Source organism: Actinia tenebrosa, unplaced genomic scaffold (assembly GCF_029948245.1).
Source record: "Actinia tenebrosa isolate PJP-AT-01 unplaced genomic scaffold, QUT_ActTen_1.0 PGA_scaffold0__85_contigs__length_37466705, whole genome shotgun sequence".
Lineage (NCBI taxonomy): Eukaryota > Metazoa > Cnidaria > Anthozoa > Actiniaria > Actiniidae > Actinia > Actinia tenebrosa.
Genome location: NW_028292569.1, coordinates 35,465,124 through 35,477,460, shown reverse-complemented (window position 1 = coordinate 35,477,460; position 12,337 = coordinate 35,465,124). Strand labels below are relative to the sequence as shown.

Genomic DNA, 12,337 nt, shown 5'->3' with positions numbered 1-12,337 from the left:
CGGCACGGTTCAGCACTCACGGTAAAGAATCTACGACGAAAGTCTTTAAACCAGTCACAGAGCGCGAAATCATTGTTCGTCCAATAAAATACTCGCACACGGCACGATCACGGTACGGCACACCACGTCTGTTCAGTGAGTTTTTACAGTCATACTAGACGAGATTTTTCAATGAAAAACCTCATGCACACATGGGAGGGGCTGTTAATCCTTTGGTACAGGACTGCGCAGAGGGCGGAGAAGGAAATGTTTATAGGTCACAATGGTGCGCAAAGAGCGTGTGTTGAAGAGGCTAATCGATCTTTTGACTCACCCTGACCTCGAAATTAGTTTTTCCGCGTCCTTTATTCTCTGGCTCCAAAATTTTTGTTTCAGTCAAATTCTTATTCCCCAGGATTCCTCGAGAAATTCCACCAGGGGTGTACGAGAATTAACGGACCCGTAGACACGAAAGAAAAACGATTGTTTACCTCTACTACCATTGCAGATGACAGGTTTTTATTGATGTTAACTGGTGCTTGGCTAATGGCGTACTGTTCAGATATTGTTAAAGGGACGCCATCAATAAGATCAGACAAATACTGAAAAGCAACAGAGAAGTGTTATTTAAATTAAAGAAGTGGTGGTAGTGGTTGATGTGACTATTACGTTCATGGACAATGTTGTTGTTGATGATGATGATGATGATGATGATGATGATGATGGTAAGAGTGTCGGTGAGGATGATAATGATGGTGGTAATGACGACTGTGCTGATAAAATGATGATGATTATTATGGTAACAATAATGGAGATGACAATGGAACAGTGTTGGTGGTGTTGATGATGGTGATTTTCATGAAGATGGTGGTAATAATAGTAGGTATGTTGACCATGCTTCTGATGCTGATGACAATGATGATTATGGTGATGATGATGATTATAATGATGATGGTGATGATGATGACTAATATCAAAGCTCCAGAACAGACACCAACCTTCACACTTTCCAGGTCACACATGAAGTATTTGTCCCCATCTAACTGTACCACATTTAGAAACACCTCCTAATAAATATCAAATCCACGAGACACTTAGCATCAAGGTTGTGTATAATTTCATTACCAGAAGGAATGGAAGAAGGTATGGAATAGTAATAAAGAAGTCAAAGAAAACGTTCATCAAAAACAAAATACACATGGAATAAATAGAGGATATTACATGGGCGCGCGGAGATACGAAATTTATCTCTCAGGAGTGAGTGCAGCGAATAATGTAATATTATATAATATAATATTGTAATGTAATATTCTGTTTATTATATAATTATCAATGAAGTATGTTTTGGCTTTTTCAGGCAATTCTTTCCGTGTATTTTGAATAGCCATCGCAATGGTGTTATTTTCACGTGTGAAGATATCAATTTTTCGAAATAGAGAAAAATAGATATTTCATTGGTAATTATATAACAAATTTAACTATTCACTCGTCAAAAGAGCAGTAAAAATTCTCTTTACCAAGAGGCGGGAGAGACCGGCATCTGGTAATTGGTAGGATAGCATTTCGATTTGCTCAACAGTGGGCGCCAGACCTGCTGCCTGTAAGAAGCAAGAAAAAATTTTAAAAGTGACTATATGTAGAATTTGTTGAGTAACAGACACTTCCAATGCGTGCATAAAGCTATTAGAGACCTTTAGCATAACTGCAGATCGACGTCAAGTGTTTTCCGTCAAACTTTCAACATTTAGCAAAGGCGTCATAACGAAGTTGTTGCTGGAAGAGCCGCCATATTGAATTTATTTGATGCCGAGTGTTTCTCCGTGTTTGCAAGCGTGTTTCTGGGCCTGATCCCTAGCAGTTAGCGGTAAACCGATGCTAAAGGTCTCTAATACGTTTAATGAGACACCAACCTGAACCATCTCTGATGGTGTGTTCAAGAGTTTTTTCAGCGTACTGAAATCTCTGCCATATAACCTAAAAAAATTGCTAATGTTAAAACAGAAGTGATAGTCAGCAAACAAGATTTTTGACATGGTTTCCAAGACGGGGAAAACACTGAAGCAATGCTGTACTAAGCGTTGCTTATAGCAGGAAGATCGCACCATGCGTCCACTTTTTATAGACGAAAACTTTTGGAAATTTTTCTCACCAACCAATCCGATAGCATTAAATACTCACGTGGTTACTTCTCCCTCTGGATGTTCAGATCCATATCTTCCTGCCCTACCAGCGATCTGTTTGGCGTGAGAAGGGGTCAACTCATCCATCGAGTACCCGTCATATTTTTGCACAGTGTTAAAGACAATGCGCTTGATATTCCTATCGACACAAGAAAGAAAAAATACTAAGCGAAAATAGGCTAATCATAACTTATCATTTTAGTACTGTAGCGTAACGAAGAAAACACTACAGATAAATAAACCTTTTATTTTTAGTCGTGATACGGGGAGCCTTTTCCGTGTCTTCCTGGTCAGGGGCAACTTTTAAAAATCTTGCAGAAAATAAATTAGCTAGCATGTGACGTAGGCACAAGGGTGAATCCAGCCAAAATTATAGGGGAGCTAATCGAGTTTTTCCGTCAACACAACAGAAAACAATAAAAAAAGCATCTAATTCTTTAGTTATTTTTCTGCTGAAGGAGGGCTTCAGCTCCCCTTTGCCCCCCCCCCCCCCCCTCCCCCCCGGATCCGCTCTTGAGGCAAAACAAATGAAAGATTTAAAAACTTTACAGCGAGAAAAGACCGCAAGAATCATGTGCAACGCCACTAGTGACTACAAGTGGCTGAAAGGAGTTAAAACAAGCCTCAAAATTACGGTACATACAAGTTTAGCCCCATTCCTATTGCGTCAGAAGCGACCAGTATCTTCTGCTCACTCTCGGGGTCATTGAACTTCGATGCTTGCTCTACACGGGTTGCTAAGGAAGGAACATCGTAGTACTCACTTTTAGTACCCAATGTGGTTCAGAAAAGAATCGGTAGATGGGTAAAAAAAAGCCAAGAATACTGTGTATAAGTATTTCGATTGGATGAACAGTAATATCGCGCACTGTGATTCGTTCAAAGGATGTCGTCAAATCCGTGTTGACTTGTTGTTTATTCAAGTCGGTGCCGTATGCATGCCTTGCCGCGACCGTGATCATCAGTCACTAGCAATTTGATTGGCGAATTGTTTTCTCTCGCAATTTGATTGATCTAGTAGTGCCGTGACCGTGTCGTGACCGTATCCGTGCCGTGCTCATGCCGTATTTCAAATTTGATTGGATGGAGAGTAAATTCTCGTGCAATGTGATTGGTCTTGCGTATGCCTTGCCCTGTCACGACCGTTTTCGTGCCGTTAGCTTTTCACAGTTATATGATAACTGCTCTACGAAATCTACGTTGAATTTTAGTAGCTCAATTGCTATCGATGGAGACTGAAGGTGCGCACTTTCGTCTCCACTTTGTACCAAAGCTACATGGGTTAGAAAGAAGTTAAACAAGTGTGTGAGATCACGGAGGATCGATGGTTCCAGCTTACTGACAAGCCAACCTTCGTGCAATGAAAGGTGCTAAATATCCATGAAAATATGAAAGAAACACGAACCTTAAGTCGTTCTCAATGGCACGCGCAGAATTTTACGATTTGCCTTCGTAGCAAAATAGGAGTTAGCGGACGTCAATCAAAGTGTTCCCATGACATTGTCGGAAAATGCAAAGCTTTCAAGGGCACGTGCCTATGAAATCTCATGGAGTGGCATTGATTGATATCCACTAAAACCGCTCGCTATTGAGAACGATTGAAGGTCATCCAGTAAATCCAGGAAGGATCTAGTGTCAGAATTACCAGGGGGAAGGCCGCCATACACGATGGCGCACTTGTTGTGTGTTGCTTTCTCGATGCGTTGACGAATAGTAAACAGTTCTTTTTGGGAAAAGGCCACCACGCAGTCACCTGGCTTGACACGTGTGAGATTACCTCCTGGGAAAACAAAAAAGCCTTAATTAGGAAATAGCAAGAAAGACGCCTTCTTTTATTTGATTCGCACACTGATCAACAAACAAGATTTTTAAATATAATTGCAAGGGCGGATCCAGGGGGGATGAAGCCCCCCTTTCAGCAGAAAAAAATAAAACAAAACTGAAGAATTAGATGTTTTTTAATGGTTTTCCGTTGTGTTGACGGAAGAAACTCAATTAGCGCCCCCCCCCCCCCCCCCCAAACTCAATTACCTCCCCCCTAAAATTTTGGCTGGATCCGCCCTTGACTTGAACAACCTTGCGGATGATCTAAGTCTGGGCATGAATAACTCACAGTTCCAATCCGATTCTAGCTTGTTAGGTTTTGCTGGGTTTTTTTCCCTACTCTTACCTAGATGCCTAGAAGAAACTGTAAGAGGTCCTAGACGATTGTACCTCAGCACCTGAAAGACAATTCAACGACATTTCAACAACATTTCAACAAGATCATAGACTTTCAAAACTCGAGCAGCGAACAAAATCAAAGTAAAAGTAAGATCCACAGTCAAACCGCTTCAAGCGTTCACACGTAGAGGTCATTAATGACTTTCCTTTTGGATTCTTGATTTCATTATTCAATTCGAACATTAAACATTTTAGCATGATCGGCAAGCTAAGGTTTATATCTTTTTTAGCAATCATTATTTCATTAAATTCATATCTACCTCCAGTTCATCACCACAGATGTCAGCCATACTTTGTATCAATTCTATAGCTGTGTCTTCTCCGCATAGGTGGATCTCTTCACTCACAAGTCCTGTTAGTCCAAATGCGCAAAAACTGTACTTTATCAGAGTGTGAAAACTTCAGTATAATTGGAAATCAATGGTAGCATAGAGGGGGGTACTCGCCTTTCACTACTGGGGTCTTGGTTCAATTCCTGGACTCAGTATAACATGAAGTAAGTAGAGTTTGTTGGGCCTCTTACTTGATTCTAGGGGTTATTTCTGGATTCTCCAGTTGTTTTCCGTCTGCAAAACCCACTATGCTAAATTGCCCTGATTTTGAGCAGCCCAGAGAATGTTTCAGAGTCTGATCTGTGAGTTAACCATGCCCTGACTTAGATTACCCCATAGGTTGTTTCAGGGTTCAAAGAGAGTGGATGACTAGAATCAGGCCAGAGGTTGTTTCATTTGAAAAATTCGAACATGTTAAGATAAACAAAAGGTACATACCTAGTAATGCTCTGGTCCACGCCCAGCCACGCCTTGGATCACTCATCATTTGAATCTCATCAATAACTGCACATTCATCTAGGAAAGCAAAATCTTTGAATACAAATAGCAGTGAGAGCTCTTGCCTCTCATCAATGCAGCCCAGGTTTAAGTCCCACCAACCTCTGTGTCGTATCTGAGTAGAGTTGTTTGTTGGTTCTTCAGTTTTCCTCCCTCCACAAAAATCAAATCCTGAATTTCAATAGTCCTTTTCACAGTTCCCTGCACAATCTTGAAAGGTAGCCTTGACTTTGTAGTGAAGCGAGACGAATGGTGACTTGCAATGATAGAGACTTTTTTTAACACCTTGGACAATTATTATTCACCTGTCTCTACCATTGCAAGCTCACTTCGATGCAAAGGCACGGCTACCTTTCAAGATGGCGCTGGGAACTGTGAAGGGGACTATTCTATCAAGGAACAAGGGCCATAGGTTTGTTTAAGAAACACTGGCTATTAAAGTGCTACCCTCATAAACAAAGACAGTTATATGAGCTATGTGCATAAATCAATAAAACATCAATCATAAAATTTTTTTTACAGCTTTGAGGACTATATATAAACCTAGAATATTCTAGCACATGTAGAATTGTCTTCCACTAAATCCATAACCAAAAACAAAGAACATACAAGGAATGTTTGTACTTGTCATCTCTACTGTACAAGCAGCATGTGATGATGGCTCCTCTGCTGAAACAGCCCAAAGCCTCTCTTCTCCAGTCAGCATGTCACATGGAACACCCTACACGACACAATATTACTATAAACATAAGATATATAGTCACTATATACATGTTTAATTGCCATTGTTGTTAAGAATTCAAAAAAAGTCCCATGACTCCCAGGAGTCAATTCCAGAAGTTGACAGTCTAAAAAAAACTTAAAGGGATGAAAATGAATAAAAATTGGAAATGACTTTAAACTTAATTAAACATATCTGTGTGGCCCCAATAGTAGCCAAGCAACATATTTTCTTCAAAGTTAAATGTGTTGGATAAAAATTATCAATTTTATGCAGCATATAAATTGTGAGTAAATGACGTCATTTACTCAACCCTATTGGTCTTTTCTCTTTTAACCCAAAATTTCTCAACTGCAAGTGGCTCCCAGCCAATATAAATTGTGAGTAAATGACATCATTTACTCAATTACCCTATTGTTCTTTTCTCTTTTAACCCAAAATTTCTCAACTGCGAGTGGCTCCCAGGCAAAAATTTTCACTAATCTGGTTTACATAATCATAATTGAGTCAAATTATCCATAAATACTTCAAGTATTCAGACCTTGAAAAATTGGGGTGTTTTCATTCAAGCGCCCCTTTTAAAAAAGGATTTCCAGTTTTTTGAATGGTCCATTGTTTGACACTAAGTCAATTACATTAGTCTTTAACTAGTTAATCTTTGCTCTGGACTAGAGAAAATTAGGATTTAAATACTAGATAATGAAAATTATTTTCATTGGTCGATTGTTAGTCAACTAATATTGGTAACCAACCAGAAATCTATTGGATGATCCAATAAAACAAAGTGACAAAACCTATATGGTTGCCACATTTATATGGGAAGCATGAATGGCGTAGCGGTGAGAGCACTCGCCTCTCACCAGTGTGACCCGGGTTTGAGTCCTGCTGAGCTCGGTGTCGTATGTGAGAAGAGTAGCTAGTTGGTTCTCTCCTGTGCTTCGAGGGTTTTCTGGGTTCCCAGCTTTTCTTTCTCAATAAAAATCAACTTCTAAATTCCAATTGGAATCCAGTGGAAGAAGAGTCACTTTGTTGAATCCACTGTTAATCCCATTATTATTATTTACATGAATATGGTAAACATTTTGTCCACCTAGTATATAATATGGTTGTCATGAAACCACTCTATAGCACAATCCATAATAAATAATAGTTCTTGATGTTATAAACTTTACTTACAGCATTGTTGGTTCTCTTGTATACTTCAGCTGCAAGCAATCTAAGAGGTGAGCAGTAAACTCCTGACTTACACGCTCTAAATCTTTCTAGAGCAGTATGTGTCTTGCCGCTATTGGTAGGACCGGCATGGTAGAAGATTTTTCTTTTTAATTTTCGAGCTTTTGGAAATCTAAAAGCAATTAAATTTTCAAGTAAACAATTGTTAGTTATCCAATCTGAAATGGATTATTATTATTACAGTTGCTCCTCTGTTAACCTCTTAGTTTCCAGGGTTCTTAGCAAGGTACTCACTCCGGCTACCAGTGGACATCTTATTTTTTCCCCATAAGATCAATGGGAAATAAGCAGCCAAATACTTAGAACAGTGGTATATTATTTTAAGCACCAGTAAATTCTCAGTGGCCAGAATTTTTTATTGCTATGGCCAATGACCAGGAAATTAGACACCTTCAAGGCCTTGCCTAGTATGATAAAAGGTGTCCACTGAATAGAAGTTTAAGCACCAGTGAATTCTCAGTGGCCAGATTTTTTTATTGTGATCGCCAATGACCAGGAAATTAGACACCTTCAAGGCCTTGCCTAGTATGATAAAAGGTGTCTAATATATTAGAAGTTTGTTTGTTTTACAGTAAACATAGGAGGGATAAAGGGTGTCTACATAATAATGTCCTGATATAGGTATCATTGTATTACTCTATCACTACTCACAGATCATGGGGTCCTCGCAGGTCAGAGATTCTTTTCACTATTTCTATGTCACAGTTTCGTGTTGGATAAAGTTCATTTGCATGTTTCAAGAAGAATGGAAATAAATCATGCAAATGTGCTGCAGAAAGAATAAAAGTAATTAGCGGACGTATCTCGATAGCAAAAAAAATATTATCGTATATGGAGTTTTGTGCCATGGTAATGGGGTGTGCATGCATTCAATAATTAACTAAAATTAAGGTTATGTATACACTGTTCTTATAATGGCTGATAAGAGCATGAAAATGAGGTCACCCAGGCATTAGTTCACGATAAGAAAATATAAAATGGAATGTGTTTATAGGACAAAAATGATAGAAATTGACCTGATGTTTTGACTTTAATTTGCACTATCCACATTATTTTGAATAAGCAGCCTTGCTCAGCCTTGCAAGATGACTGGGTGATGTTGTTTCCATGCTTTCGTCAGCCATTACGAGAATGGTGTATTAAAGAATAGAGCCTACCATGATCGGAATTAATAGCACACATAACACTGTGCAGACCAACATATTTTCTAAACTGTGTTCTCATTCTTTTTCTAAATAAATTTGTTGCTTTCTTGAATTGATGATCTGCAAGCCAATCAAAATATTGCAACACAAGTGGATGGATGGATTAGTGGCTGGATGGTTGGATGGTTGGGTAGATAGATGGATAGATAGGTAGATGGATGGATTGGTGGTTGGATGGGGTGTGGATGGATGGATGGATTGGTGGTTGGATAGATGGTTGGGTAGATGGATGGATGGATTAGATTGGTCTTGGTTGAATGGATTGGTGGTTGGATAGATGGTTGGGTAGATACATACATACATACATACATACTTTATTCGTCCTCTATAAGGCTTTTCAGAATAAAGGGCCTAATTAATTACAATTAAAATAATACTATATATAATTATATAAGAAGCAAAAAGAAAAGATCAAAGAATAAAGTAAATAAATAAATAGATAAATAAATTGTACATTTAAATTACATTAAGGTTTTAGAAAATCTGAAATAAGATGTTGTTTTAATGTCCGTTTAAAGTCTTTCACGGTTGAGCTCAACTTAAGGGCAGAGTCTAGTGAATTCCACAATTTGACAGTTCTATAGTAAAATGATCTTTGTCCAGTAGTCGTTCTGCAAAGAGGTATCTGCAGCTTTTGCGAGTTTCTTGTCGTACGCTGCGTGATGCTTGATCTTGGAATAAATCGCGAGCATAAGGAATCAGGGGCACACCCAGTCATGCATTTGAATGCCATAATTGCATTACGGTAGTGTAATTGCTGTCTGACGGGTAACCATCGTAGCTCTTTAAGAATAGGCGTGACGTGATCGTACTTTCTTTTGTTGCTAATGATACGGCATGCGAAGTTCTGCACAGCTTGGACTTTGTTCAGGTTACTCTCAGTGGTATTGCTCCACACATTAGAGCAATAGTAGAGCTTGCTGAAAACTAAGGCATTTATCATGGTTTTTAGAGTGTTTTGATCAAAGGCATGTTTTACTCGGTTAATCTGTCCCAAACGCGACATGCAACTAGACACTGTCGATTGTACATGATCTTTATACGTCAAGTTGGAATCAAGGAGAACTCCTAAATCCTTTACTGACTTGACAGGTGTAAGTTCTTTTCCCAGTAGCGTTAGACGAAAATCTTCCACTTTAGCAGTCACCACTTTGCTCCCAAAGATGATAAGTTTAGTTTTGTCGGGATTTAGAAGTAGGTAATTGTCGAGTGTCCAATTAGTTATTCTGAAAAGGTCTTGATTAAGTCTTGAAACAATATATTGTTGGTCCTGGAGATTGAAAGTAAGCAACAATTTGGTGTCGTCAACGTAACATTGAGTAGTACAATGTTCAGGAACGCTTGGGAGATCGTTTATATATATGCTAAAAAGCAATGGGCCCAAGATACTTCCCTGTGGTACACCACAGGTCATAGGCAAACGGTCTGAGACTGCAGTTTGGATTCTGACGACTTGATAGCGTGAAGTAAGATAGCTGCGAAACCACTGAATGGCTAGAGGTGACAGTCCAACGTCCTGCAGTTTTGTCATAAGGATTTTATGATCAATGCTATCGAAGGCCTTACTCATGTCGAGCAGCACAGTAGCAGTAAGCTGTTTCTTATCGATGGCCTCGAGAATAGTATCGGTTGTTTGGATGACAGATGTCTCGGTTGAATTCCACTTTTTATTTCCGCTTTGCTTGGATGTTAAGCGTTGATTGGTTGATAAATATGAAGTTAACTGATCATGAGCGACTCTCTCACAAACCTTGGAAAACACTGGTAATAGTGAAATAGGCCTGTTGTTGTCTGGGATTTCGTGATCGCCATCCTTTGGAATAGGTACGACCTCGGCTATTTTCCAAGCGATGGGAAATTGTGCAGAGCTAAAAGTGGCGTTCACGATCGAAGTAATCGATGGTAAGATGACAGGGAGGCAGTCTTTTATAACGTGGAGAGGAATCTTATCTATTCCAGGAGCTTTGTTTGAAGCCATTGAGTTAATGATTTTTTGCACTTGATTACGACTCACGCGATTATCAAAGAAGAATTGTTCGGACTCGGGATACCCTCGAGGGACGAACGTGCTGTTGTTGGATTCACACTTGAATTGCTCTGCCAAGGCGTTAACTTTCTCAATTGTATTTGTGCCGACATTTGCAAAGAAAATATTAAATTCGTTGGCTACGATTTCGTTGTCCTTTGAATATGTTTTCTGAGAGGCAGACTTTTTGGGGATGCAACCACGAATTGCTTTCCACATGCTGTTAGTGTTGTTCTTGTTTTCTTTAATTTGTTGTGCCACAAACTCTTTCTCCGCCATGCGTATTTCTCTTTTGACCTCGCGGCTAAAATTCTTATACGCAGACCAGGCAAATGGGTCTTTAGTTTGCCTGAAATTACGCTTCCAATTATCTCTTGTTGCCATCAAATTGCGAATCTCATCAGTAATGTAGGGATTTGGTCGTCCTCGCATGCGAATTGTTTTCACTGGCGCGTGTTCCTCTAGGATGTTATTAAACATTGAGTTAAAAGCGTTAAAAGATGGATGGATGGATTAGATTGGTCTTGATTGAATGGATGGACGGATGGATGGGTGATTGTATGGTTATATGGTTAGATTGACGTATGGGTGGATGGATGGATGGTTGGATTGATGGGTGGATTGGTGGGTAAATGGGTGAATGGGTGGATTAATGAAAGGATAGGTGGTTGGCTGCATTGGCAGATGAATAGGTGGGTGGGTAGATATTTGGATAGGTGGGTGGAGAGGTGGATTGGTATGTGGATTGGGGGAATGGATGGGTGGGTGGATGGATAGATGTATGGGTTATGGTAGGTGGATAAATTGAGAGACAAATGAAAAATCTACCATTAAGGCCTTCATTCTTGGCTGCATCCTTTATTCTTTCATCTGCCTGGAACTCCCACATAATGCTGTCTATTTCACCTACAGTACCAAATTAATATGTCATATGTTATACTACATCATATACCACACTAATTAACAATCCTGAGGGGGGAGGGGGTATAGCAAATTGCTCTGAACTGTTTATGCATACAAACCTTTATGCAGTTTATATGTTAAAAACCTTTCTCCACCAACAAGAGGCAGGTTTATTATCTCCACATCAACACAGTCATCTTCCTTGGCATTAAACTGGTCTTTAGGTACATAATTGTCAAATTTTTCTTTCTTTACCAAGGGTTTATTTTTTGCACATAGCTCTGTTTTACTACCATTTTCTCTTTTGAACGTCCTTCCTTTTCTCCTTCCTCTGCGTTTATTGAAGGACGAACTACTCCATTTTCTACATCCATGTTTGAAGTGCAACTCGCTTGCAACAGCGGTCAGCTTAATGCTCAAAGGTTTGTAAAAACTACTTTTAGTAAAAGCAGAATGTTGAAGCTTGCAAACAGGAGTCCAGAGAGTGCATTTGTTTCTCTTTTTCGAAAACGCACACGTCTTACTTTCAATATCTTGAGAAGTAATGAAATAACTCAAGCAGTTCACGTGTAGTTTTGGCAAAGTTTTGAAAGGCTGCCACGAGAAGAAAACTGTAGTTGACGATAAAGTTTTACGACTTATGTGCAGGAAAGACTGAATAAAATAATTTCTCAATATAGACATGACTCCGCTTCTTGTTCCCTAACACTGAGGTTTAAAATGAAGAAGTATTTTTTTATATATGAGACAAGAAAATGTAGAGGTTTTGCGCGCCTTGTCCACACATGGATGGCGCCATTTTGAACTGAGAACTGATCATGAGAGAACTGGAACCTATAGGCAAAATGGTACAGTGGGGCAGTAGGGTGGGGAGGTTTGTAGGCTAAAAGTTAGCCAAATTTTTTCGCAAATTTGAAAATTTAGCAAAAATTGTAAGCAAGATAAGAGAAAAGACTCAATTCTTTAAACGTTTTGAAAGGCATTATAATTAATTTTGGTTTTGCTATTTTGGGTAATTTTCTACCTCCCCTCCCCCC

General features: G+C 39.2%; 1 protein-coding gene across 3 annotated transcripts in view; it reads right to left on the bottom strand.

The window, feature by feature from the left end:
* LOC116303430 (uncharacterized) overlaps positions 1-12,085 on the bottom strand; it is a 51,921-nt gene extending 39,836 nt beyond the window's left edge. For 2 of the 3 annotated variants that reach the window (XM_089025568.1, XM_089025569.1), the window contains exons 1-16: positions 11,420-12,085; positions 11,226-11,303; positions 8,324-8,431; positions 7,818-7,935; positions 7,110-7,278; positions 5,822-5,933; positions 5,153-5,230; positions 4,643-4,734; positions 4,330-4,381; positions 3,805-3,939; positions 2,803-2,896; positions 2,158-2,298; positions 1,890-1,953; positions 1,497-1,577; positions 978-1,046; positions 471-581 (exon numbers count right to left, since the gene is read on the bottom strand). In XM_089025568.1, the coding sequence (XP_088881694.1) occupies positions 471-581; positions 978-1,046; positions 1,497-1,577; positions 1,890-1,953; positions 2,158-2,298; positions 2,803-2,896; positions 3,805-3,939; positions 4,330-4,381; positions 4,643-4,734; positions 5,153-5,230; positions 5,822-5,933; positions 7,110-7,278; positions 7,818-7,935; positions 8,324-8,431; positions 11,226-11,303; positions 11,420-11,984 (2,067 nt within the window). In that variant the 5' untranslated portion in view covers positions 11,985-12,085. The remainder of the gene's footprint in view (positions 1-470; positions 582-977; positions 1,047-1,496; positions 1,578-1,889; positions 1,954-2,157; positions 2,299-2,802; positions 2,897-3,804; positions 3,940-4,329; positions 4,382-4,642; positions 4,735-5,152; positions 5,231-5,821; positions 5,934-7,109; positions 7,279-7,817; positions 7,936-8,323; positions 8,432-11,225; positions 11,304-11,419) is intronic. The other variant, XM_089025570.1, reaches the window with a different exon arrangement.
* Between the last annotated feature and the right edge of the window lie 252 nt (positions 12,086-12,337).